The sequence below is a fragment of the Taeniopygia guttata genome, chromosome 12 (genome assembly GCF_048771995.1).
Source record: "Taeniopygia guttata chromosome 12, bTaeGut7.mat, whole genome shotgun sequence".
In the NCBI taxonomy this organism is placed as follows: Eukaryota; Metazoa; Chordata; class Aves; order Passeriformes; family Estrildidae; genus Taeniopygia; species Taeniopygia guttata.
In genome coordinates this window covers 581,302-609,297 of record NC_133037.1, presented here as the reverse complement: position 1 = coordinate 609,297, position 27,996 = coordinate 581,302, and the positions used below count along the sequence as shown (strand labels likewise).

At 46.6% G+C, this 27,996-nt stretch overlaps 1 protein-coding gene across 3 annotated transcripts; it reads right to left on the bottom strand.

The window, feature by feature from the left end:
• Positions 1 to 27,996, bottom strand: RAD18 (RAD18 E3 ubiquitin protein ligase). 3 transcript variants are annotated; one of them, XM_032750648.3, is made up of 13 exons: positions 27,880 to 27,996; positions 27,665 to 27,746; positions 25,670 to 25,731; positions 24,674 to 24,744; positions 20,594 to 20,943; positions 19,305 to 19,404; positions 16,849 to 17,033; positions 15,630 to 15,706; positions 14,901 to 14,961; positions 12,462 to 12,596; positions 9,225 to 9,381; positions 2,674 to 2,736; positions 1 to 1,072 (listed from the first exon to the last, which is right to left on the bottom strand). In XM_032750648.3, exons 1-13 carry the CDS (start codon positions 27,925 to 27,927, stop codon positions 970 to 972), a joined length of 1,494 nt encoding a protein of 497 aa, XP_032606539.3. In that variant the 5' UTR covers positions 27,928 to 27,996; the 3' UTR covers positions 1 to 969. The 3 variants fall into 3 exon arrangements, with proteins under 3 accessions (XP_032606539.3, XP_030138886.4, XP_030138887.4); XM_030283026.4 differs by having other exon boundaries at positions 1 to 1,069; XM_030283027.4 differs by lacking the exon at positions 12,462 to 12,596.

Here is a 27,996-nt window from a genome sequence, read left to right as displayed (position 1 = left end):
ACTGTCTTTCAAAAGGTTTGGTTTAGTAAAAAAAAAACCAAATCAACACAACCACATTTCTGCTTTGCCTCTGCATCGCCTCTGCATCCCTCCATGTCATGCGCTTAGGATAGTTTATATCTGCCATGATTTAGCCTGTTCCAAACACAAATACTTCTGGGAACTACGGCTTGAGGAGGATTATTTCTGAATCCCAGCTTCACTCTGAAGTCAAGACACAATAACCCTCAATCTTACCCAGACTTTGTGTCTTCTTTGCCAAGCTCCCATTGACAGGCTCTGACCAAAACTTCAGGGCTCAGCAAAAGCACCTGAAGTATTTTCATATTTTGCTTACAAGCTTTATTTTTCAAAGCCTTCCCTGGTGTTCAGGTTTCTTGCATTTCCTTCTTTTTTTTTTTTGCAGTGCTTCGTTGCATCACAAAATCCCACCACCTTGTAAGGAAGATCAGACTTTTCAATGTAACTGTGTGCTTGAAAGCTAAAATGCTTCATGTCCAACAACCTTCCCAGTTTCAGGACTTCAAACTGAAATAATGACACACAGTACTGAGTCAGTTTACACAGACATATAAAAAGGCCTGTCAGTGCAGGGCAGGATCTCCCTGCAGTCCTTGGTCCCTCCCTCCCTGGCTGTGCCAGAACTGGGGCACACAGCAGTACCTGCCAGCCCCACACAAAACACCGTCTGCAGCTGCTCCCCCAGGGCAGGTGAGGCTGCACAGGGTGCCAGCAGGTGCTGCAGAGCGAGGGAACTCGGAACAGGAGCCAGGGCAGCTCCCGCGGGGCTCCGGCGCTCTGTGCCCACCCTCGGCGGCCGCAGGGCTGTGGGCAAAGCCGCCAGCCTGGTCATGAAGGCAGCTGGGATGGCAGGGATGTGAAAATAGAGCACTTTACTCAGCAGGCAGTCACGCAGAGGATGGGAAGGGCAGGAGGGGCTGCCCAGGCGGAGCTGGCACGCCTGCAGCACTAGCTCCTCTTGCGCTTGCCCTGCGGCGTCGCCTCGCCGCTCTCGGGGACGCGCGGCCGCCGCGGCCTCCTCCTGGTCCCGGCCGGAGCCACGGAGCTGCTGCTGGGAGAAGAACAGGGGAACAGGGGTTTGCAGGGACAGCACACACTGATGCTGCTCAGGAGCTCTGTGAGCAGCACACACATGCGCACCTGTACGTGGGGATGGGGAATCGGGCACGGTTTGGGTGGGAAGGGACCTTAAAGCTCATCTCATTCCACTCCTGCCATGGGCAGGGACACCTTCCACTGTCCCAGGGTGCTCCAAGCCCTGTCCAACCTGGCCTTGAATGCTTCCAAGGATGGGGAGAGAAATACTTCTCTGCCTTCTCATTTGAGGAAGGTGACAGCACCACAAATCATCCCACAGTCCCTGAGCCCACAGGAACAGGGTCAGCACAATGCCTCTCCTTCTGTCCCCAGACACCAGTCTGGAACCCAAGGAACAGCAGCAACCCCCCAGATTCCTTGTCCATAACTGAGGACAACCCCTGGCATTGACAAAACCATAAGGATGTTCTCTCAGGAAAGGCAGTTTGGGGCACAGCACCTGGAAGCAGGATGAGAGGTTGGTCAGTGTTACCCCCAAAGGAGGGCTTGGGGCCTGCAGCCTTGCCAGGCACTCTCCTCATTTATGGACAAAGTATTTTCCACAGAAAACTCAACAACTATTTTATTTTTAGTCACAGATAATTTTGAAGAAAAAATTCTTAAACTAGCTGTATGTAAATGAAGCAGCTGATTTCCGTCATTCAGCCTTGGAGCTTAAAATTCCACATAGTGTTGACATGAAAGATGCCACTAATCTGTCAACAGCTTTTGCTAATTAAACATTCCTTTTAAGTGCACTCTGTTTTATACCATCTGCTAGGCTGAGTCCACGCTGCAGGGACTATCCATTTGTCTTAAACTGGGAATTCACAACTGAAAATAACAATGGACAACTCTGAGACGCTCAGGTCCACACCTGCTGACTGCCACCAGATGCACACTAAAGACACAGCAGGAACAAGCTGTGTTTCAGAGCTGCACCACGATGGAAATGGTTCTCCTGCATCCCTCAGGCAGGGAGATCCAGGTGAACCCTGCAGTCAGATCCAGCTGGGCTTTGGTGCTGGGACTGAACACGTTCCCAGAGCACCGGGGACCCACGGCCCTCTCCAGCTCTCCCCAGCCCCTTCACAGGGGTTTTCATATGGGAAACAGAAACATGATTCAGAGACTTGCAGACACTGAGATTTTAACAACCAAGTGCTCTGCTAACCTCAAGCAGAAGTAAATCAAAACAGATGCTCAATTCCAGCATGTTCAACTTGTCAGTCTCACCTATAGCTTGGTCAACAATTGAATTTTCAAATGTAATAGAAGATCAGATTTAATTTTCCGTGACAAAGCAGTTTCCTTTTTTTTTTTTTTTAATTAAAATATATAGTTATATATCCCTTAGAATAAAGATATTCATCTGGGCATCTGTGGTTACTTGGAGGACCCAGGGATCATTTTTCAAGGATCAACATACACTGACCAAACTGTGCTTCCCAGAACTGTGGGGATTCTTCAAGAATCTGACTTTCCTGAGGCATTTGCTTCTCCAGGATTCCACCAACTGCAAACTGCAGACCTAAACCCATCCCCAGGACTTCAGCTCTTGGATATTCTACTCACCTGTCAGAGGATGCTGAACATGTCTCAGACCCCTCCATATCTGCCAGAATGTCCGAACTGGTGCTGAGGGGGAAAATCAAATGGACAGAAATTATTTCAGCAGCACCTACAGCAATGTAGGGCTCCACTCAGCAATGGCAGCAGAGCCCCTGGATGAGACCAACCCCTAACAGCAGTGAGAAATAACACCAACCTACAGCACAGTCCAGGAACTTCTGTCTCACTTCATTTTTATTTATCCCTGGGATCTCATTATCATTATTTAACACACAAGACAGTTCTATGTTTATGTCTGTTAAGTGGTAACTACACCACCTCTGTATTCCCAGGCACTACAAAGTTTCTCTGGAGAGGCTCTACAAGACATCCTGGGGGTAAAGTATACCTTCTTTTTCTAAAGTCTCTCTTAAATAAATCAATGTGACATACATTTGCTGTAAGACAGCAGGACTTTTTTTCACCCTCTGCCATTTTGTCTCCCCTGTGAAGTGAGAGTCCTCAGCTGTTACGGTGGCGATAACTACAGAACCAACAGGAATTTGGCTGGACAAACAACACCAGGTTAGAGTAACCTCCAACACATGCACATTCAGTCATACAGATAAAAAGGAAAAATATACCAAAAATGGATGGGAAACATTTTGAAAGTCAACATTGTTTTTACACTCAGAATTAGAAGCCCATCAAAAGCTCATTTTCAGCACACGAAGTGGATGCCCAGGGAATGAGTTATCATCATATTTCCAAACCCCACTGATGTTCCAGTTGCATTTTAAAAAAGAACTGGGGAGGACACAGGGCTATTTGTGTGCTTTTAGTCCCCCAAAATAGAAAAAGAACCTCAGGTTTGAGGCCTGAACACGATGTACTTCCCTGCCTTGAAAACTGCAGCATTTATCACCCGCCGCGTTTGTCACCGCAAAACAATAAAACTGAAAAAATCTGGCTAACGTTCAAACCAGTAATGCGCCTTCAGAATTCACATGTGGAATCCATGATCTAGGCCCACCAAACTTTTTAAAAACCAAGTACAAAACGTCCTGCAGCGAGTTCCACCTTTGGCCTGCACAAGGAGCCATGAATGGCCCTTGACGCCACAGCCACTGGTCCCTCCCCAGAGAACCCAATTAACTCCTACGCCCTAATTGCAGTGGATCACTGAGGGGCTGCAGGAGCTGTACAAAGCAGGCTCTGAAGGTCCAGCTGGAGCTAACAGCCCTTTGTTTCAGGATCTCTTCCAGCTCCCACTGCTCCACGCCAGCCTCTCACTGAAGCAGCTCTGCATCCCGGCTCTGCCCGACACCGATCTTGGTTACAGCCTGAGCAAGGCTGCCTTTGGAGCTCAGGTAACTGCACACCTTTCTGGCACGTGCCACGGGACAAAAGGGTTTGAATATTTAAAAATAAAATACTCAAATATGCCATAGCTGAAAAACAAGGCAGCAAAACACTCCTTCAGACTTTACTCCAGCTCCAAATTCAAGACAAATTCCCACAACAGGTTTTCTGTCCTTTTCTGAACTAAGGGTCACTAATCTCTCCCACAATTTTACAGATCATTTCCAGATGAGTCAATTTTTACAGCCAAAATGATTAAAGTTCTTCACCTGAACTGCTCAAGATGCAGCCAGCATCCTGTGGCACAGTGATCCTGCATTTATTCATGCCTCCACATTGGGAAAAATGCAGCTCCAGTGACTCAGGCAATTCTCCCACTCCATATCCCTGCAGGATTGGTTCCCCTGGTCCCTTACAAGAGTCAACCAAGAGTCAACTCTTCCTTTCTTGACCATCAGCTGGGTTAGACTTCCACCACCCCCCACTTTCTCATTTAATATAAACACACCACCCTAAAGCAGAGAGAAAAAAGCTGATGTAAGTGTGAATGACATGTCTTGCTCTAAAACTGAGAGGAGCCAACAGCCCTTTGAACTGGTTTGTTTTAAGGCAGGTTAAGTTCCTCCTCGGCCTCCCGTGAGCAGCCAGCATCCATCCATCTATCCATCCGTCCGTCCGTCCGTCCGTCCGTCCATCCGCCATGTGGTGCAGACTAGGCTCCAGGCATGTTTTCCCTCATGCTGGCACATGAAACGAGCTCCAGTCCATCTCATTTTTCCAGTGTCATTTGGAGGTGAATGCCCCAGGGTGAGGGAAAGCAGCTTTCTCCCCCTTGCAATCCTGCCTGCACGCTGTGCCCCTGTGAGGAACGGGGTGAGCTCGCTGCTGGAGCAGCCAGGCACCGTGCCACGTCCAGAAGAGCAGTGCACCACAACATCTGCCAGGGCTTTCTGCAGCCTCCCCTTCAGACCATGTGCCCATGGCTCCCTGCTCCTGTCTCTGCAGAGGTCTGCCAGCCCTGCCTTTGCCCAGGCCTCCAGGGAGGGCTCGTCTGTACCAAACCCTGCTCAGGTTCCACCACCTTGCTGCTTTCCTTGACTCTTTCCAGGCTTCCTTAGTTTTCCACAGCCCCCTCTGCAGCCCAAGAAGACACCTTTGAGGCTGTGCCTTGGGGAAAAGGAAAGATCTGCAGCACCCACCTGAACTGCTCCCCTCAGGAGCAGCGGGATGTGTGGCTGAAGCACCAGGAGCACTCCCTACAACTCCTGCTTTCAGGGCTCAGAGACGTCCACGGCCCACGGCTCCTGACCAGGGACTGATGTCCTCCTGGACACAGCCTGGATGTAAGGGCTTCCACCACCACCAGCTGGCCATCTCTGACAACCTCCCCAGGCCCTGCCATTTGCTACAGCTTGAAGTTTTGGGAAGAAAAGTATGAATCAACAGCATAGCAGAAAAGTATCATCATCCTTTCACAATGAACCATCTTTGAGGCCAAAACTCACAGATCAAACACTGTGATATAAATCATCTCTGAGCCAAAGCAATGCAAGATTTATTAAGTAAAAAAGTCCTGAAGATCTATAAAAGGCAATTATTGCACTGATCAACACATTTTCATACACTTCTCTCATCTGACAGCAATGGCCAGGGCGCAGGACAACGCTGTCTCCAAACTCAGGCTGAGGCAGCATTTCCAAGCACTCCATCCTGCCAGCTCTCCAAACCCACGTCACCCATTTCAGAGGGCTGCTGCCATCCAGTGCACTCCTATTTCTGCCTCTTCTGCTGATGAACTAATTATGTAAAGTAAATAAAACCAAGGGAAAGTGACCTGCTAAACCCAGAGCTCGGATCCTGATCAGTGGCTCCTAAACTCACTGCTAAAAAGCCCCATATATTGCAAATCAGGTCCCTTCCTTGGGCATGAACCCCTCCTGGCAGAGACTGCAGTCATCCAACAGGGATTTATACAGGCTGTGGACACTTTCCCACCAGGATTTCAGAATTCTGACTGTGTTTCAGCATCTCGGACACAGCCAATGCTGGGTTTTGTCTGCTGTTCAAGTCTCACTCTAGTCATCGGGAACCAACACTTGTGTTGAACATAGTTTTAAGAAAAAATAATTTGCTAAAAGAACTGCATATTATACCCATTATATAAAATACTTATAATGGAATATTTCCTTTACATAGCTCATTAACTGGCTTATCATTGTTCCTCCTAATTTATTTTCTAATTTCCCTATTGTTTAAGTAGTTGAATAAAATCTGGCTTCAGTCCCAGAAAGTCAAAGAATACCACAGGACTATTCATACAGAGCACAGCGGTCCTGTGGAAGCCTTGTGCAACTGTGACTTCAGAGCTTTGAAAAATTACCCTTTCAAAGGCAGGGCTGTGTTTTGGTGCTTATCTGTTACACACAGTTTGCTCTCTTGGTGGGATCATCAATCTCTCTAGAGCACAAGCATGTTTGGGACATTGCTACAACCTCCACGCCTGGCCTGGATCTTTTCTCCGGAGGAGTAAAATTCTCATTTGTTCAGTTTTGGCACGGACCTTTGAGTAATATCAGTTCATCAGTGATTACTGTACAATGGATGAATTTCTAATTTTGACCAACTATTCCCTTAGCAAGCATTGACATGAGACTGAAAAGGGACCAACCTTATGAAGGAGAACACAGAAGAATCACTGGTTTCTTTGCAGCATCTTTTTGCAGAACAAACATTTCAACTCTGACCTGTGGATTGTTCTGTTACATTCCATATGCTACTCAACATCCTCATTTTGTTTTAATTCATCAATACAACAGCCCTCCATTTACAAGTGCCCTCCTCACAGGAACACAGCATGCAGATTTGGAATTCCAAATATATTTCCAGTTTTGACATTTCAATGTGAAGAACAATTACTCTTGGCAAAGGACACCCTCTCGTTATCAGAAAAGCACAAGCCTCAGAAAGCCATTACTTGACACAATACCACAATACTACTAAAACCATCAACATCTAAATCATTCTTGTTTGATTCCTGCTGGATTGATTTCACCACAATTAACAAAATCCCAGCCCCGTGGCAAGGCACAGGGGTAAAATGTCTTTCTTTCCCGCAGCTGGAATGACTGCAGTGGTTGTTCCAGCCCCAGCAGTGCTGCCACAACCCAGGGCCCTGTTGGGCACAGAGCCCTGAGGGAGCAGCAGGCTGGGAGGAAGAGCTGCACACTCCAAAGCTGCTCCACGGGCACAGCAGGACCCCGCAGGCCTAACCAGGACGTGGGCACTGCCACAGCCCTCCTGCCCTTCGGAGCAGCTACCAGCAGCACAGAGCCCACACAAAGAGCACTTTGACCCTTTTCAGTACGTGTTCCTCTACCCCAGCATTTGGAAAGGGGGAGGCTCCCTGCAGCCTCTTTATTTCCCAGAAAACCCAGCACAACACTAAAGTGCTCCTCAGCAAGGTCCAGGCTGGCATGAGGAACACTGTGGGCAGACAGGAGGGACCTTCCGTCCCCAGCAGGCAGCACCCATCACTTCAGCTGAGCCCTCGCTGCATTTCTGCTCTGCTCCCATCTCTTTGTGTGCAGTTGGATGCAAAGGAAGAGAAGCTGCAGGGTGTGATGCCCCAAGGCTCCCTGGGCCTGTCCAGCTGCCCCTGCCTGGGCAGAGTCAGAGCAGAGGGTCACCCAACCTCTGCAGGTCCACGTGTCCCACTGGCAGCTGGGGAAGCTGCTCCAAGAGCACACCTGGAAACAGGGCACTCCAACATGGGGTATGGCAATGTGACACAGAGCACTGGCACTGACCCACAAACGAGCAGGAGAAGAGTGCCCTGGTCACAGGGAAGGAAAATCTGTCATCATCACTTACACCCTGAGAAAAATCTAGTCCAGTGCTCACCTTAAAGGCTTGTTACACACTGAACAGCAAATAAACTGATTGCTGCCTCTATCAGTTTTATATCACCACTGCAGGCAGAAAGGCACAGACAGCACAGAGGGCAAAGGCCACAGGAGGGGAAGGGTTTTATTGGCCTATAAGGCAGGTCTGAAGTCAGACAGAAATGGGATATTCTGAAACAGAAAGGGATATTCTGCAAGGACCAATGACCGAAAGGAACAACGACCCTTCCTGCCTCCCCAGGTGCTTGCCAGCCAGCAGATTGCTGTTTACTGACAAATATTTACTGTATGCTCCCACTCATGCAGGCAAATGGAAACAGGCAGCAAAGTTTGATCCTGTAAAACAAAGACATTTACTGTTTGATGCTCTCTCATCCCCCGAGCTGATCTCCTCGTTCCAAGGTCTCCCTAGTCTCATTCACAGTTCAACATTTCCCTCTGTGGAAGGGACCCCTCTTGATGACTTCTTAAAGATCTTTGTGAACCAAAATTACTTTAGAAAAATTGGTTTCTGTTAAAATATTTCAATTAGATTGCTCTGTTAATAACCAACAATAAAGCCAATCACTACCTTACTCTTAATACTTGCAGAACAAGGAGGAAGAGGCAGGTACTAGGGTTTAAGGGGTGGGAAATCAAGAAATGTCACTCCTAGCTCAGCTGGTGACTTTCAGCTACTTCCTCTGATTATTTCCCACTTCTAAAAACACAGGAAACCCTTTTATGCCTGGTAATGCAGATCTGCATTCTCCTTTCAATTCTGTTATCAACAAGATAGTAAGATTAGCTCTCTTGCTTTCAGATACATAGCAAAACCCAATTATTCTGTATTTTTCAATTACTTTTTCACCTTTCCTCCAGAAACTGGGGCCACAGGTCTTTACAGCTATACTACTTAAAAGACTGTATCAATTTTGGGACCTCTCTAAATAAAGCTTCTGGCAGATGGGAAGGTGAAGCAGTGGAAGGGACCCACCAAACATCCCCTGGCTCCCCAGACATTCCACTCCCTGTTTCTGTATCAGAAGTAACATGCACACTAGCAATCCCTTCTGAAGGCATTACAGTTCACATTAAGTGAATTTTACATGTACTTTAGCTCTGTTCCTGGAGCCACTGAAGCCCCAGGAACACGTGCAGAAGGGACCTGTGAGCACAGCTCAGCACCTCCTGTGGGGCTGCCTGCACTGCTCCTGGCAGTGCCACAGCTCTGCCAGGCTGCCTGCACTGTTCCTGGCAGTGCCACAGCTGCTCCTGGCAGTGCCACAGCTCTGGCTCTCACCAGCACACAGCAGTGGCTGCCTCACTGACCTGCACGTGGAGCCAGATGACAGGGTCAGCTCAGGGGAGGATGATCTCTGCCATTCCTTCAAGCTGTCAGAGTCGCTTCTTTGGCCATCAGGAGCTTCTGACTGGAGTGCTTGGGCTTTTCCAGGGACAACAGCTGTGTGATCCTCTTCCCCAGGTTCTACCAAGAGGAAAGACAGAGATTAGAATGACAATGCAAAATACTATTGTTTAGGATTCTGCAGCCTAGAGATAAGATTTTTAAGAAAAAATTAAGTTATAAACATTTAAATACCAACATCTCATTCCCACATACTTATTTTCCAAAACTCTGACAGTTTCAAAGATTGACTATCTTTTTGTGTATATTTAAAAAAATACACCAACCAACAACTCCCTGAGAACCAGGAATGTTTCACTGTTGAGTTTCAAACACAAGGAGAGAAATAAAGGGTGAGAATGTGGTACACATTTCATAGGATGGGACTTTATTTCAGCAACTAGCAAACACTTGATGAGTGCTGTTGGCTGCTTGTGCTACCAACTCCCTTCAGACCCTGCATCAGACAGCCTGAGCTTTAAGTTTTACAGGCCAAGTTAACAGGCTTGTTTTCAGTTGTGATTTACTTCCTTATGTAGCCAACACTAAGTCAGTACACTGACATTTCCATTTCAACAGGAAATATAATTTCTAGAAAACACAACAGACAAAAATTGAAAACCATTCTGCTGCTTTTTGTGTCAAGTGTTTTGTTCAATGAAAAGATGAGCAGTTATCTGAAAAGACACCTTCTGCTCCTCCAAAGAGAAGACAGATACATGTTAAAAATTCTGGTATGAAAAGACAGACTGCCCACAGATATTTGCAAGTGAGTTACTTAACTGAAAAATTGCTCAGGACACTAAGGCTGCCCAGACCCATCTCACTGGTAACTGATGTGACAGTCACAGCCATGCCCGGGCTCCAGCCAGGGCCCAAGCCATGCTCCTGCTCAAACCACTCCTGTTCTGCCCCTCCAGCAATGCTCAGCACAGAAATGGCCAAGCACAACTTTAATTAGAGTGTGGAGGGCTTCACCATCTTTGGATTCAGCTCAGCTTGCCCTTTCTCTCCTGCTAACAGGCATAATTAAATATCAGGGGCATATTTTTGTCTGCTGAAAACTGCCAGCAGATCCCAGTGAGTCGGTTGTCTAACTAATGAAACACAACTCTCTGAAATTAGCAGGGTAAAAATAGCCAAGGCCTGTGCAATAATGCAGCCCAGCACAGTTAATATTTATTGAATCAAATTATTTAGCACCAGTATATATCAAATCCTTATGGCGCCTTCCCCTTAGACAAAGCACAGCCCCATGTTTAAAAGTTACAAAGACTGGGAAACATATTTTAAACTTAAAGATGAAAAGCAAGATGACGTAAATCAGGAACAGATGATTAAAATGTCACCACAGAGTGAGGCTAAATTACATCAACTAATAGTACAGGAGAGGCAATGGGAGAGATGGAGGAGGAAATTAAAACAAATGAACAAACCAACAAAACCCCAACCAATCCAAAGATCTGTTTTAATTCCGTACAATTCCATCACCTCCAGGAGAACACAAAGCCAGTGGGTGAGGAATGCAGACAAAGCCTTGGCTCTACCAGCTTACCATCAGGCCACTGCTGCCTTCTTCCTTTGCCATGCTGCAATTCCCAGTTTAATACAAAGGCAATTGCTGCTAACAAGGAACCAAGAGGAAACAGGCTTTAGGCATCTGCTCCCTCCCCTGTAAATCACCTTCTTGTGCTTCAGCTGTTTATAAACAGTCATCTGGGTGCAGATGTTTTGCAAAAACCCAAACCTGAAATTCCAAAGATTATTGGAAGCTCAGAGAACAAAGTGTAATGGAAATTGTGCAGGTTTGCCAGGACCAAATGAGGTGCTGCCACATTATGAACATGATGCAGAGTGATACATCTGATCCAAGTTATTTTCTACCTGATCACTCTTTTGGAAAAACTCCATGGTTTTACATCAGCTCTTCTCAGAGCCTGCAGGGCAGCACACACGAGACAGAAACCCCAAAATCCACAGCAGCCCATCCCTCCCTTCCAGAGATGGAAATCAAGGCTGTGACCCCACTACCCAATAACACGTTGCCTCTTCTTCTGCTATAGAAGAGGAACAGCTTAAAATCTTTTATCCCTGAGACTCCTTAACTTTTACCCTTCACTCAGAATGGATTAAGCACTGTGCCACGGACTGCAGGAAACAATAAGGATAAAATTCATACTATTATACTGTTCTCTTCATTTCTTTTTATTCTGCAGAGCTCTGCTGGAAGAGGCAGCACTGGAGAGAGGTACAGATGAAGTCATCTCAAGAGCACAGGGATTTGTGAGAGCTGGGGCAAACGACACTGCCACGTTTTCCTGAGCGTACCGACAACAGCACGTCCTGTTTTGGCCAGGGGGACTCTCCAGAACTCAGGCTCTCAAACAGACTAGAAATCACAAGTTCTATTAGGCTGAGGAATGCTCTCCTAAATCCCACATTCAAAGACAGATGTTCCCTGCCAAAGCAGCCAGGAAGCACAGGAGTCCAGAGGAGACCAAAGGACGCTGCAGCAGCACCCTCAGGGCACAGCCAGGCGGTGTTTGGGGCTGTGGGGAGGATGGAGAACCAGCAGGGAGGAGCTGCAGCCATGCATTCCCACCTCCCACCGTGCTCCAGTGTAACACAAACCACAGCAAGTCAGAGAGGGGCAACATCCTGCATGAACAGCCTAAAACAAGCCCAAGCATTTTATTGCTTCAGTCCCAGGACAAAAAATTCCTGATTCCAATCCCCACAAACACTTCTGCAGTTCCCAATTACCAACCCTTCTCACAGTAAAGATGCTGGAAGGCTGAAAGGCAGCAAGCAGCACCCACCCTCACCTGCATTTCAGAGTGGCCATGTGGCCACCCTCAGCATCTCCAGCAAACCTGACCCAGAACCTGACACTCCTTTTCAACCCACTGGAATGTGCCCCAGATAAAGCACATCCACACACAACACACAGAAACCAAATATGTTTAATATGGGTCATGCCTGTGCTCCACACTAAAATCAATAGCAGTAAATCACTTTAAAGTCTGTTTGATCTTTATGCTGGTTGCGCTTTTTTCCCCTTAAAAGTTCTAGAAGAACAACAACAGATGAGAGACCATTTCTTTGGGAATCCAGCACTTCTTAGTGTGGTCCAAGAGGGGACAACAAGAAATGTGACTGACCTATGGCTGCTGGCAGCTCTTTGACAGCAACTTCCTCTTTGTTTTGAGCACTTTCTGCTTTCCTCTCACCTATTTTCTTCCACCGTTTATTTACTTGATCCACCAAGAACTTGAATTCACTTCTGTGTTTGTTTCCTGAAAGGTACAGAGCATCAGTGACCACCCCCACAGGACTAAGGTATGGCACAAACACTGAAAGGACATGAACAGAAATGGACACCAAAAACTGAATTAAGAGCATTTTTGTTGCAGCAGATGAAAACCAACCCAGCACTGTGATATGTCCCACATTCTATTAACAATCCAAATCTGTGTCTGTGCTTTCACAGAGCTGCCCACAGTCCAGAGCAGCAGCACAGATGAACATTTCGTGCTCTGTGTCATGCCATTACACTGCTGGGACTCAGGTCCTTTAAACAAGTTAATAATGCAAACACTCTCTGCACTTTCAATCACATTTTAAGCACCCCTCTGGTGCTCAGCCAAAGCAATGGAATTGTTTAAGCTGGATACTGCAAATGCTTTACTCAGAGGCTGGGACAATACCTGGTGTGCCCAGAGGATGCTGTGGGTCACCTAACGTGGCCAGGAGGGGGACAGGAGGGGCAGCCAGCTGTGGGTCAGGCTCTGCTCCCAGGGACAGGGACAGGAGGGAACGGCCCCAGGCTGGGCTGGGGAGGCTCAGGGCAGACACCAGCAGGAATTTCTTCTCAGAAAGGACTGTCAAGCACTGGGTCACCTCCCTGAGGAGCCCATTCCAACAACTGACCACCCTTCCAGTGGAGAAATTCTTTGATGTATTCTATGATAAAACACCAAGTTCAGCCCCACAGAAGGAAACAGATTTGACACAGACTCCCCTTCCCTGAGTAGCTGAAAGCACCACATAAGGCCAAAAGTTCTGTTAATAAAAAGCAAGTTCTGTCCCAGATGTCGTGTCTGAGCTGCTGCACTCTCATTACGGAATTCCTCTGGCGCTTCAGTTTTTCCAGCATTACTATCTTTTGTTGTGCTGGCTCATGGCAGAACTACAAAGCTTTTGGAAAAGAAATGTGCTGGCACACAAGCACTGCTCAGCTACGCTGTAAATCACTGTGGTGCTGAACGACACCCCAAGCACAGCCCACCAACTGCAGCAATGCAAACCAGCCCCAGACAGAACGACAAATATTTAAATCACAGGACAAAGCAGCAGACCTCCTAAGAACATGGCAAATAAAAAGATTTATAAGCAGAAAAGGCAACTAAATAATTTTTTTTTCACAGATGTATTTCCTTTCCTGTAGATTTTTAACTCTTTAAATAGAGACCATGAAAAAAGCAGAGTGGGCTGAGGGTGTCCCCAAGTCCTGTGGGGCAGAAGGAAATGACAGTGGCTGGAACTGCCAGGCAGAGCTCCCAGCCAGCTCCCACCCTCAGGTTCATCAAGCCAAAGTATTAATTGCTATTTCAGAAACAGCAGAAAAATGCCAACAGTGCAACATGCAAATTGCCAAGAGCCTGGGGAAGTGCAAAGAAGCAGAAAAAACGTGCTTTTCTCCCAGTTTGTCCTGCCTTTCCCCAAGGCTGTTCACAGCCCCAGTGTGTTTTTTCATATGGAAAAGCAGAACAAAAATACATTTGGGGGTCTTTATTCAGAATTTACACCACAGTTCATTCATTAATTCAGCTGGGAAATAAGAGTCTGGGGTGTAAATGCTGTAAAATAAAAGGGAAAAAAAAGGGCAAAAAAATTCCTTCATTGTATAACAAAGCTTTTTAAAGTCCATCTGGTTTACAGTGAAATAATGGCATTTGATAAGAGTTCTTTAAATTCAAACTGTTCTTGAATTCTAACATACAGTTCTTTTTTCATGCTTATGATTTCTTCCTTATTTTATGAGAAATAATTACCTGACACCAGTTACCCTTTGTCTCTTTGGTCAGTATTTTTTTATTAATTTTAAAACTGTATCTTCCCATTAAAATACTTTTCTGCCTTCCCCTTTTTCCTATTTTTTTAACTTTCCAATTTTCAGTTAATCTACTTGAGATTATCAGGATCTCCAAGTGATTAGTTTTGTAGCTATGGCCTTTTAGCAATTGAAACTCAATCAAATACCTGCCTGTGAAAAATTAAGGCAGCATTTGATGTATTTTTGTTCTAAATGCGTACAACAGGCCAAGCAAACAGAAGCAGGAGCAGGAAGGCAGTGCCCTGGGGGGCTCAGGAAAGCCTTTCAGAGCAGTTCTGCTGCAGAGGGCTCCCAGTGACCACACAACAGCACATCCCACACCCTGCTCTGCTGCTTTCATGGCCAGCAAGCATGGCAGGACACTCAGAAAGAACAAAGTGCATAAATAGAGAAGCCTTTGGAGGCAATCAGTGCATGTATTTCAGCTCAAAGGAAAAGAAGATAGATTTAAAGCAAAATGAGGTGAAATTTGCATGTTACTTACGATAGTCAGTGTGGATCTCATCTATTTCTTCCTCTGTCTGGCCCTTTGTGAAGGTCAAGCTCTACAGAAATCACACAAATGTTTTTAACATAAATAAAAAGATGATAAAACTGCAGACTTTGAAGTTACAGACTTAAAACTGGAAGAAGTAACTGTTTTCCCCTCCCAGCTTTCAGTACCTCATCACTTTAATCCTCATTTCCAGAACATATCCACAGTGTCCTGCCCTGCTTCCACCGAGTCACCAGGACCAAGCCAGCCCATGTAACACCCATGTGGCACATGTGGGCCATAAAATATTTCCTACCACTGTGCAACAAACAGGCTTCAAAGTCACCAAAGTATCAGATGTCATGGGAAAAGAACAGGCACTATTGCTGATAGGGAAGCATGGAATTTGCTAGCTAAATCCTAGAGAATTCTAGGAAGCAAAATATTCCCCACACTGCCATCGAAGGTCAAAATACTCCAGCATGGCCAAGGAGAACTTTACTCAATAATTTTTATTGCAGTAAAAAATTGCTTCTTCTTAAAGGGTTTGGGCATAAAGCTCAGCAGTGCACCCAGGTCTGCCCATGACAAATGTGTGGTGTGAGAAAATCAGGTTCACTACAGGATGCTAAATGTGAATTCTAATATGCAAGCTGGGAACTCCCACAATAAAGCACTAGGCAGACATTCCCATTTCTGCTGGCCACCCCTCTGAGAGAACCAAGACAAGTCATTTACATTTTCACCAGGTTTATTACACTCCAGCTGAACCCGAATCTTCTCGTTCTTTTCCAGCTCTTTAACAATCTCTGCAACTGTTTGGAAATACAAGAAAGAGATCACTGAATAAGGAGTTGGATAATAAAAAGCTGTAACAGCACAGACTGAAACTACCCTGAATTTCAAGCACAAACAGCATTAGCCCCCCAAGAGGGAAAGCTCAGACTCCAACCCCAGGCAAACATGCTTTCCAAATCCTACCAAACCTCCCTCCCGCACACGACAGTGCTTGTGGCACACAGGCCATCATTTAGAGAAACTTTCCATTCTACACTGGATGTTTCCATGGAAGACACAGTAATTGCATCTATTGTTTATCTTACTTTGTCCCCCAAACCACCTCTCAGGGCAGCAGAACCATGTGCAGGCTCAAGAGGAAAGCCCACAGCCCACAGAGGAATTACAACTGACTTCACCAATTGTCAGACACAGCCAAAGCCTATAGACAACATAACTGTAACATTTAATTAGAGCCACAGCTATGCAGAACCCTGCACAGTTTACTTTGCCATTTACTTTTACAAATCTCTTTCTGGATTTCATCATGTCCACAGCACTGCCAGGCAGCTGTGGGCAGCTATTAAAACAAACACTTCACCATACAGTGAAGCAGGCAGAACAAAAGCTCATTAAGCTGTGAAAGAATAAAACCTGTTCCAAACTGGTTTAAGCACACTGCAGGAATTTGGCACCTGTGCTTCCTCAGAAGCTCAGCTACTGGTGTTCCACAGGCTCCCTGCTACCACCCGAAATGCATGTCTGCATCTTCAGAGTGGGTTTAATAGTTCCCCCTTTGTGCTGAACATAGGAGGAGTCTGGCATGACTGGGAGAGCAGCTGGAGTGCACGCCACACAGCCCAGAACCCTTCCTTCCCTCTGCACCAGCAGGCAGAGGCTGGTGCCACTGCATCCACCGCCAGCACTGAGAGAAGGCTCAGCCAGCACCCCCAGCAGGCTAAAGCAGTATTTTGCACTGATCTTGACTTACCAAGATAAATCCCCCCTGGTTTGTGCCTGGTTTTGGGATTTAGTGCCCAGTTTTGGGTTTGGTTTTGTGGTTTGTGCCTGGTTTTGGTTTTAGCAATCCAACAGTGCTGTGCTACCCCGAGAGCTAACACAGGGGAAATGCAGACTGAAGGTTTGGGATTGCAGCACCTCCCTGCAGCCTCTCACTGACCTGATTTGGGGTTGAGGGAATCACACTGAGCGTTGTATATGTGCACAAACTCCTGGTGTCTCTTGATGAGCTGCTGGCGGGTGCCAGAGGTAGACAGACCGTGCTCCTTGAGCTTTTTCCTCAGATCTCGATCCGACAGCAGGTTATAAACAACTTTGGACATCAGCTTCCTTTTGTGATCAGAACTGCCAAAGGAAAACAAAAAAGACCTTATTTAATGAATACTCCTATGAAAATCCAACTATTTACAATTATTTAAGAGTACTTCACCCACTCAGGATAACATACACATGAAAGAAACTTGGGTTTTCCACCCTAGTACTGGCCATGGCTTACCTGAATCAGCTGAAGAAATACTAAAATTATTAGAACATCAAGCCAAAACTCAAATTAGGAGATTTTTCAGCTTTCTGGAAAAATGTCTTTGAGAAAAACAGTCATGTACCTGAAGGCAGCAGTTCCCAGCTAATAGAACGGTGGTTTGGCGATACAGAGAGAGACATTAAAGATAAGTAACAGTGCTCTCAGAGGAATAACATCTAAAGCCAAAATGTACTGCTTTCCACTGCTTTCTGTCAGGACTCAACAATCCTGGCACAGCTGAGGAAAACATCTTAATTACAGGAAACTGCCAGAGAAAATACAAGTTCTGGTACAGCTTTTGTCACCTAAAATTAGCAGAACATTTCCTCCTGTCAAATTAGCTCAGGCTTCCCTACACCTCCTGGTGAGATACTCTCAAACCAGGAAAAACAAAGGGGCCAAAACCCATCTGCAGCCTTATTTATCTTCTGCAACTGCAGTAATTCATAGACAAACAGCATTTAATTGGACATTTTTCTTTCTGCAGCAAAATAGAGCTCAGCTGCATTACTCCGGATTAGAGAGCAGTTAACAGCTTTCCACTGTGAAAATGAGAGATCTATTTGGAAACTATTCAGCACTTTTGACTTATCATATTGAAATTTCAAGGTTAAAAAAACAAAATCTTACACAAAAACTGTCAATAGCTCATTTACTCTCAACCAGCCCTGTAGCATGGCTGGTAAACAGAAGATGGATTACCACAATACACCCTTCAGGAAAGCTTTTTTCAGATTCTTTTGGGAAATACAAAAAATTTCACTGAATAATTAAAGTAAATATTCTGAAAGTCCTGCAGCAGCTTGGTGTCTACTCCAGCTCAGCAGCAGCATGACCAAAAGTGTGTTGACAGCTTTCCAGCAGCCAGCCCCAGGAAAACACCTCACAACAGGTTTAAATCCTAATGTTGGTTGGGTTTCCCCAGGCTTGAGAAACAGGGTGTTCCCTGGCAGCACACTCACATGTTGGAATCACCCGTGTGGAGCTCTGGGGGCTAAAGGAGCAGTTCTGCTGAACAGAGCTCACACCCCCAGAGAAGCACCGGGGGTGTGCTGCCAGCAGCACACACAGCACGGGCACGAAGCGGGCACTGCCAGGGACCAGCACTGCCCACAGCTGCCAGTCCCCAGGGGCAGTGGCCGCTGTGACCCCTGCCAAAGCCTAGGCAGCCTAGAGATTAAATAAGCAGAACTTTAAATCCTGTCAGGGACATGGGTGTGACACCAAGGACAGATCTGGCTTATTTTGCCATTTATTAAGAACAGATAAAGCGCTAAACCACTCCGAATGGAAATTAAATGTAACATCAGATTTCAATATTCATTTACCATTTTTTCATCTTGAAAGTCCTTTAGCCTAAAGATTGCACTCTAAGCATGACTGGGCAAAACAAGAGCTTTACCATAAAATTACTTTCCAATTCAGGGTTCAGGGGAATTGGAAAAACAAGCATTGAAGCACAAATCCTCCCAGTTCTTCAGTCTCATCAGTCAGAAATAACAACAACCTAAATTTCTGCTGTAAGTAAAACAAACTGCAACTCCACTTCTGATGTGAATGTGGTGACCGTGACCAATGCTGGGGCAGGGGCACAGAGCCAAAGGAATGCATTAATCTTATGGAAATCCAGATCTTCAGGAAACCTCAAGAGCCCCACAGAGAGGACAGAAAGGTGCAATTTTTATCCTTTAACTTGACAGCTATTGAAGAAAATGTCTCTTGGCACCTGAACCGAAGGAAGCAATTCCTTTGCCAAATGAAAAATGGGAATCAGTATTATCTGAAGGGAATTTTAATGCCAGGGAGCAGAAAGGTGACAAGAACAACACACAGACTAAGTTCTCCCTGTGCTGAATTTTTTAAAGCATTGGCCACTGTCTTCTTGCCACTAAAACCCAAAGAGCAATTGAGCTGGCAACCCACAGCCTTTCTCAAGGGGAGACAATCCCCACAGTGATTTCAGAGCGCTGTACACTGCAGGGAAGCCAGAAACAAACCCAAAGCACTACTACTACACCCAGCACACACAGCTCTCAGCTCAGCGGTGCTCCCATCACCACGTGTGTTTGGAAGCTCTCAGGGCTGCTCCTTACCTTCGAAGGCTGTCCTTCTTCTCCTCTCTGGCCAAGCAGCTATCCAGATGTTTGTTTATGTACTGCTCTAGAACAGCAACCTCACACACAGGACATTCCACTGAAAGCAAGGGAGAAGGAATTCACTGGTGTGGATATGACAGCAAAGAGCAAATGCTTTCCTCTGAGAAACCAATAGTCGGGACAGTAAAAAAGCACACCAGTCCTGAGCTGTTACTGCACTGAAGTTACATGTGAGTTCTCAGAACAGGAACAAATAACACTAAACCCTCTCACTGCAGCTGTTTCTGCAGGAGTCTGTCTTGACCAGCTACTTTGCACTTGTGGAAGATAATTTCCATGTGATTCGTGCTCAAAGATTCCAAAAGATCACAGAATGGGAAAGTTTTAATTGTCCAAAAATAAACAAGCAGTAAAATTCCATGTGAGTTTTAACTTGACAACACGAGCAGATCTGATGTAAAACCACGGCAGGTTTCCTGTGGCTCCTTTCCAGGATTCATCCAGCTAATGAATACATATGAACTTCAGAGTTCCAGATGAATAAATCAGTAAACAAAACAACAGCTAAATTTGAACTAGTAAGAACCAGGGGTGTACTCCTACGTGGTGTTTTGTTTTAATTTAGGCTTTTAGCTAGGTCAATAGGATGGCTGCCAGCACATCAGAACTAAGAGGGTTCTGCCATTTTATTGTGGTTGATTGGTATAAATGAGCATTTTCATACTTCAAAGTAAATTCATCTTAACTCTCTAGAATTAGAAAAGAGTAATGCAGATGACTCTTCTGGGAGTGTGGGAACAGAAATATTAACAGAACTGCTGCCATGCTCATTTTGAGTTCAGGCTCACTCCTCAAATAACAAACAACATTATAAAATAACCTGCTCAAGGATACAAGAGCAGAACAAATGCCAGTGTCTGTCTAGTCATTAGGGGCAGGGAGAAGAGAAATTACTTCATTTTTACTAAGACTGTTGCACAACTATTGTTTTTCAGTGTTGTTACACAAAGCAAAGGAATCCATAAGCACTGAATTCCGTTTAATTCCTTGGCAGCAGCTCAAGCTTTCTCATGAAAACACGCTGGGAGCAGAGCTGTCCCACACAGGCAGCGGTGTGAAGGGAGCACGGGCCAGTTAAAGGGGAAGGAGCTGAACGTGCCAGCACAGACCAGAACCACAAGGAGAGAGGGGATGGATGAGTGCTCCGTTCTGAGGGTCCTCTAACACATACAGCCAGCCACACGTGGGGGAGAGAGCAGGACACAACCAGAAATCAAACACCTCACCTTTCCTGACTCCTTTGAGCACAGATGTCGAAGGCTTTTCGTGACTTTCGGTGCCCCCAGGAATCTCTTGTGATGTCACTTTGCTGTCTTTACCACCAAGCTCTGCAGAAGTGCTGTGCAGGTCATGGTGCTCCTCAGTTTTGAAACTCTTCAGACCAGTCCATGCCAGGCCACCTGCCTTGGTGGAGGTGCAGACTTTGTCCTTTCTCAAGGAGCTGTCAGTGCCGGGCACCTCTTCAGACTCTGGCTGAGAAACAGGACTCCAGTGGCTCTCGGCAGCCGGACGCTGGCTGTGGGCCGGGGGGGATGGAACCGGGGGAGCTTCCAACACCAAATTCAACAGCTGCTGCCTAAAGCACCCAGGAGAAAACGTTCAGCTAGCACACTGGATGCTGTGGAGAACTTGAACACTTGTTTGCCAACACACGCTCTTTTCTGGCTGTGAAAATGCAAGGACTGAGGGCAAAAGAGGAGGGAGCAGTCCCACACTGGCTTCTCCCAGAATGTGGTTTCCTGGGCTCGTGAGCAGCTGGGTGATGACATCTCACGGTCCCAAACCGCAGGCCCAGGGACAGAAGAGCAAGGGCACAGTGGATGCTCCTGGCACAGCCCTGGGCTCTCTGACAGAACGCTGTCACCTGCCCCCCACCCCCTCAGCACCAGAGTGCATTACCCAACTTTCTCACTAACCCAGAAACTCTGACAGCTGTGACTGGAGAGATTCGAACAAGCAGGGCTAGCCTGGAAGCTCATCCATCATTCAGCAAGCCCAGAGAAAGCACACAGTGATGGAGGGGTCCAGCCTCTGCCATCACCAGCCTGGCCAGCTCACCTGGGAGCTGATCCTGTGGCAAGAATCAGTTCTACATCATGTTCAAAAGCCTCTGCATATTGTGTATGATCCCAGTGTTATCTGCGATACTCTCAAGAACTTAACAGACTGCTATGAGCTCGGGGCTGAGAGAATTGGACCTTCCTGGCACAAAGCAGTAACTGCAGCACAGCTGACAATGCTCAGTTTATGAGCAGAGCAGCATCCTTCCCTTTGAAGGCTGAGAGATGAATCAAGCAGGTGCCAGCGAGCCCAGATCCAGCAGAACAGCCACTACCCAAACCCTCCTGCGAGGTTAAAAATCACCTGTTTAACTGAAGATGGATGGTTTCTTAACATCCTCCCCTCCAGCACCCTCCCTCTGCTTCAACAACAGCATAAACAGCCTCCCACTTTTTTCCTTCAGATCTGTAACACCCACAAAAACCAAGTGTCCTTCATCAGGCTCCTGGTGCCCATTTTACAGTCTGTTTACCTGTCCATTGCTGAAGCAGCAATGAAGCAGAGTTGCTGGGAATCTAGGGCTTCCACATAAATAAATTCCATGGAAGAGACAGAGCTGTGAATCTTCCTAGGAAGAACTCACACAGAACAGTCTCAACTGCACTAAAAGCAATATATCTCCTTAAAATTCCTCCTGCAGTCCTGCTCAATCACTGTATCAGCAGTGACAGCACCTGCTCTCTCAGGCACCCAGAGTCGATGTGTTTATTCCTCTGACTCACTATCAGAGTAGCCCTGACTCACTGTCGAGTTACCCTGACTAGGAAACAAAGATTAACTTGACAGTAAAAACATTTTTCTTCCCTATGGATGAAGAACACCAGAGATTCTTTTCAGCAAGGACTACTACTTTTCTATTTAGGCAAGTATAACTCTTAATTTCTGTTGCTAAGTTTTCAAACAAGGTGATGCAGAAACTGACAAATTTTCTCAAAATAATCTCTTTAGTATAGGGCAATGAAATCAATTCTTTACACTTCACACAAATCGTTACCTGTTATTTTTAAAGACACCGGCCTCACTGCAACTGATAAGAAAACTCTTCATTAAGGTCAGCTTGTGCAAATACTGCTCCTCATCTTCCTCTCCTGGCCAGAGCCATGAATTCTGCCCCAGAGCACAGACAGGTGAGGGAACAGAAAAGTGCTCATGGCAATGCCCCCCAAGCTCCTGCCCTGCTGGGGTTCAGGGTGGGCCCTTCAGCAGGGCACTGCACAGCCACAGCCACCGGAGCCTGGTCAGAACTGCTCCTCTCCCTTCACACAGAAACATCCATGGCCATGAGGAGCCCACCCTCTGTACAGAAACATCCCTGGCCATGAGGAGCCCACCCTCTGTACAGAAACATCCCTGGCCATGAGGAGCCCACCCTCTGTACAGAAACATCCATGGCCATGAGGAGCCCACCCTCTGTACAGAAACATCCATGGCCATGAGGAGCCCACCCTCTGTACAGAAACATCCCTGGCCATGAGGAGCCCACCCTCTGTGCAGAAACATCCATGGCCATGAGGAGCCCACCCTCTGTACAGGGAGGGAGCTGCATTCCCAGACATCCCCCACAGCTCATCCTGCAAACACCTAATGCTGACAGAGCACAAATGGCATCAGTGCTCTGTCTGGTTGGAATGATTCCCATTCCCTGCACATGCTGACCTTGGAGCACAGCTTTCACTCTGCTAAGTGCCACCAACATTACCATTTTCCTCCCCTCCAGGCCTGACTTAAGAAATGGGTTTGCACTTTGTGAAATGCTGAGAAGATTTTCATAAACCTCCAACTACGCAAGGCTCAGAGTCAAGTTAGAACATACTTGATCTTTCAAACATGCTGAGCCCTTCCACCGCCGGACTGTGGATTTGGTTTTGGGGACAGCCAAGGAGAAACAAAGCAGATGGAGGAGGGGGAACACGGAATGTTGTCCTGTACCAACATCAGCAGGACAGAGGAGCAGGGGTCTGTGCCATCAGAGCAGGCAGCAGGCAGCCTTTCCACCCCTACCTGCACTGCTTCCCTCCCCCCGGGCCACACTGGGCTCCACAGCCCCACGGGGCTCCACAGCCCCACTGCTCCAGCTCCATCTGAGAAATTGACTGAACTCCAAGTCACAAAAGGAAAGGTTATTGAACTACTCTCACTGCTAAGATTTATATTGATCCATTAAAGCAGTCCAAAAAAAATTAACATTTAAATTCAATATCATAATGGATCCAAGTCAGCACTACTTGTTCCACACACAATCAGGCATTAACAAAAAAATAGTAATCCATTTATTACTAGGAAGCATCAGAATTTAAGCTGAAACAGGGGAACTGTAGGATTTAAATTACTCAAATAAATCAATTAAATCTAGTAGTGGTCATATGGAAGATTAGATCTATCTACATTCTATGATCTTCATCAGAGAAAAATTCTCTCATGAAATAAAGCCATCAGCTGAACTATGTTTCTTTTCACTTCCAAAGCCAAGAGTCTCATCGACTTCCAGCTTCAAGTTAATTTCAGAGAAAAATATGAAAGTGCATTTGTCTCCTACAGAGACAGGAATATCCATAGAATTCCCAGCAAATCACTGAGTAGCTTCTCATCAAAAGAAACCAGATAATACCAGGAGCTTTCTATATCTACTGTTGTAATACAAGTTGTGATATTTTACCAAGTCATATTTATTCTGTTGTTCCTGTCTTTTAAAGGGATGTGAAGCTCAAAAATTAATTAAAAACTAACAGAAAAGTAGCTAAAAGATCGAGTTGAAAACACAGCATTCCATTACTTTCCTTACTCAAGAAAACTCATGTTTTTAGTCTTTCAATACCTGTATCTTTCCTAGCCAGTGACTTCACCAAAAGAACGCTCTTGCAAGGTGACCATAACCACTGGACAGAATCTCCCCTGCACACACAGGAATGATCTTGAAGAAAATATTTGCCACCATTATTTCCCCCACAGAATCCTGACGTATCTATTGACTTCCTACACTGGCAGAGACTGTAACTTCCAGAGGAGCTAACCAGAAGCAGAACCAAAATAAGCTTGTAAAGGCTCCACATCACCTGAGCGCACAGTAACCTTCAGCCAGAACACTGCAGGATTTTTCCAAAGGGTAAACATTCACCTTTGACACCACAATTGTTCTGCTCAGTTCTCACACCGTTCCTGGGCAGGGCTCTGAGCCTGGGGGCACACACAGTCACACCTTGCCAGCTGCCAAGCCAGAGAGAGCAGCCATAAAATTGCAGACATACCTTGCAGAATTAAAGCTCTTCACTAGATCATCTAAAATCCGGTTGTTTTTCAGGTCAGATTCCGAGACTGCCTATAAAAGAAAGAAAAAGAAAAAAAAAAAAAAAACAACCCAAAACAAACCTAAACAAACAAACATTCAAATGCAGTGAAAACAGCAAGTGCCCAGAAAATGTTCAAGTGATCAATAACTTGCTTCTTGGCTCGATGCCTCAACTACCCCCACTAAAGTGCTACAGGAATTAAGATGCTTAAAGGGTAAACACTTCTTCCCCAAAAATATCTCATATTAAAGTAACTGCCTGAGAACTCAAGTCTGGGATATTAAGGTAACAGGCAAAAACAAAGCATAAAGCTAAAGCAACAAAGCCCAGTGTGCCCAGGCTCCAGTAATGGTTTGTTGCAGCACAGGTCTAATAATTTTGGAAACCAAACCAAACCATCTTCTGAAGGTGGTAAGAATCTTGAGCAACAAAGCATGAAAACTGATGGAGGGAGATGTTAATCTTCTGATTATGGAATGAAAATATGAATTATGAGTTGCCTTTGTGCATTCAGCTCATTCTTTTTAAACAATTTCTGATTTTTACCTCGCTGCAACTCTCTCTGCTCTTCTTTTTAAAAAAGCGTTTATTACTTGTTTATTCTATTTTTACTTTGAGATTAAATGGTGCCACTCACACACAAAAAATGACGTGCTTACATTTCAGCACGGCTGGCTTAAATGATGGAGTATTTTAACAAATTAATGTTAAATGTTTTGTGACAGATTGTACACACAGTCCTGACCAAACCCCAGGCCTGATGCTCCATCGCCTTCTGCCTGCACTGACAGAGGAGTACCTCTGGAACAGGACAATTCCAGATACAAGAGCACCACACTTTGCCCGTGCAACCAGAATTGATTACTTGGCACAGTCCAAAGGCAAAAGCTCCTAAGATTTGCCAAAAGATAAAAATAAACTGAGGGGGAAAATCCAAACCAAAACCACACTTACCACACAGCACGTTGGACACTGCGTTTTGTAGGACAAAGACTTGCGGATACAAAGGGAACAATCTGGAAAAGGGAATACATCATTCTGAGCATTATTCCAAGTGCAGATCCACATCCTTGCTTGTGTATTTCCTTGTTGTACAACACACACAAGCTACTCCACAACACACAAATATTGAAAACACACCATTTTCACATGAAATTATCATTGTTGGAAAAGAACTTGCATTTTATTCAAACACGTTTCAGATATCAGCTCCTCCACCTAAAGCTGATGTTTGTTTCCTTTTGTTCCCCAGTGCAAGAAAGCCTTCCTCAGCCACCACCACTCAGCAGTGGCTGCACTGCTCACTCCCTCACAAAAACTGGGGTTTTGACATGACTAATGCAGATCACTTTCATCTTCCTCCACAGCCCCAGACAAACTTACAATCCCCTCTTTTCCCCAGGCTCTTCTGCCCCTTTCCAAAACAATACCAACTTGCTGTTGAGAGAAGAGGCTGAAAAGGAGGGGAGACAGCACTGAAATGCTGAGAGACAGCTTAATGTCACCTCACCATCACAGGATGCCTCGACAGGCTGGGCGGTGAAACACACAGTCACAGTAAATTTCTGTGTTTGTTACACTTTATCAATTTATCCCATAGCTTTCACGGCCACTTAGGGATTTAAAAAATCTCATCATTCTCCAGGACAAAATTCCCTCACTAGATCATCATGGGTCAGAGTTTCAGCACTAGCTCCTGAAAAAGATCTATATTTCATAGGCCATCTGAGAATGCATCAGAAAAGCAGCAGAAGCATTAATTAATCCCAGAATGGTTTGGGTTGGGAAGGACCTTAAAGCTCATTTCATCCCACCCCCTGCCCCTGCCATGGGCAGGGCATCTTCCACTAGACCAGGTTGCTCCAAGCCAAATCCAACCTGTTCTAAAGCACCAATTAACACTTAAAACCACAAATCCATCTAAATGCTCAGAAATTACCAGACACGTAGCAAGAAGTGGTATAGGGTGAGAAAGCCATAAAGGAACAAACTTTAGCTGTAGGAATAGGAATGAAGTGGCAGCCCCAGGCTGCCAGCATCCGACCCCCAGCACCTTCCCACGGCCCACGAGTGCAAAGATTGCTGCTCGGAGCCGCTGTGCCCCGGCAGGCTGCACCCCAGCCAGGGAAGAGAATTTCCAGTTCTGTGGCTCCCCACTCTGGCTTCAACGGTGACAGCTCTGCCAAGCTAAACTAAACTTCACTGCCAAATGACAGCGTTCCCCTTCACGGAAGGAAGTGCTACATTTCTGAACCTAACAATCACAAGCATTTACTTTAACGTGAGAAAAGGCAAGGTACTTCCCTCCTAATCTGGCTTCAGCAAAGCACTTGGGGTCAGGTTCCAGTCGGTATCTCGCAGGGCAGGCAGAGCAGCATGGAAAATTTGAGCTCTTAATGCTGTGCACATAGAGCTTTGCATTTGTACCACCCTCAAGATGTTAAGAAAGATATTTAAATTAAGAATGCGAGATGCCACATGCTTGTGTTACAGCAGGAACTACAGCAGGGAGGGCTCTGGCTGCTTCCATCTTGCACAGCTCCTCCCAGCTTCCACGGCGAAGAGAACCGCGGGACCCTAGAAAGTTTTGGGTGGGAAGCGACCCTAAAGCCCAGCCAGTTCCACCCCCTGCCATGGGCAGGACGTTTTCCACTGTCCCAGGGTGCTGCAAACCCCATCCAATCCATTGGGCACTGCCAAGGACGGGGCAGCCCCAGCTGCTCTGGGCACGCTGCCCCAGGGCATCACCGCCTCCCGGGGAAGCTTCTTCTGCATCTCCAACCGAACCGCGGGACGCCATCCCGGGCCCTCGGGAATCGTTTCTCCCGGTCTCTCCTGCAGGCTCCGGAACCTTTGCTGGGCAGGCTGAGCGGTCCCAGCTCGGACCTGCCGGGCCGAACATCCCTGCCCGTCCCCCCGTGCCCCGCCGCCCTCCCGCCCGGCACTCACAGCTGTGCGAGCACTGCGGGATGATCACGGCGATGCTGAAGTAGTCGAAGCAAATCCCGCAGCGCAGCAAGTCATCCACGGCCTGCAACGAGAGCGGGGTGAGCGGCCGGGCAGGGCCGGGCCGGGCCGGGCCGGGCTGAGCGGCACCGGCCGAGGCACCGCCCGCCCCGGGACCCCGGCCCGGGACCCCGGCCCGGGACCCGGCCCGCACGCACCTTCAGCGGGGCCAGGCCGGGCGGCCACGGCGGCTCCAGCAGCGGCATGGCCGGGCTCTGTCGGTGCGGCCCCGCTACGGCCCCGCGGCCCCGGTCCGGTGCGGCCCCGCTCCGCCC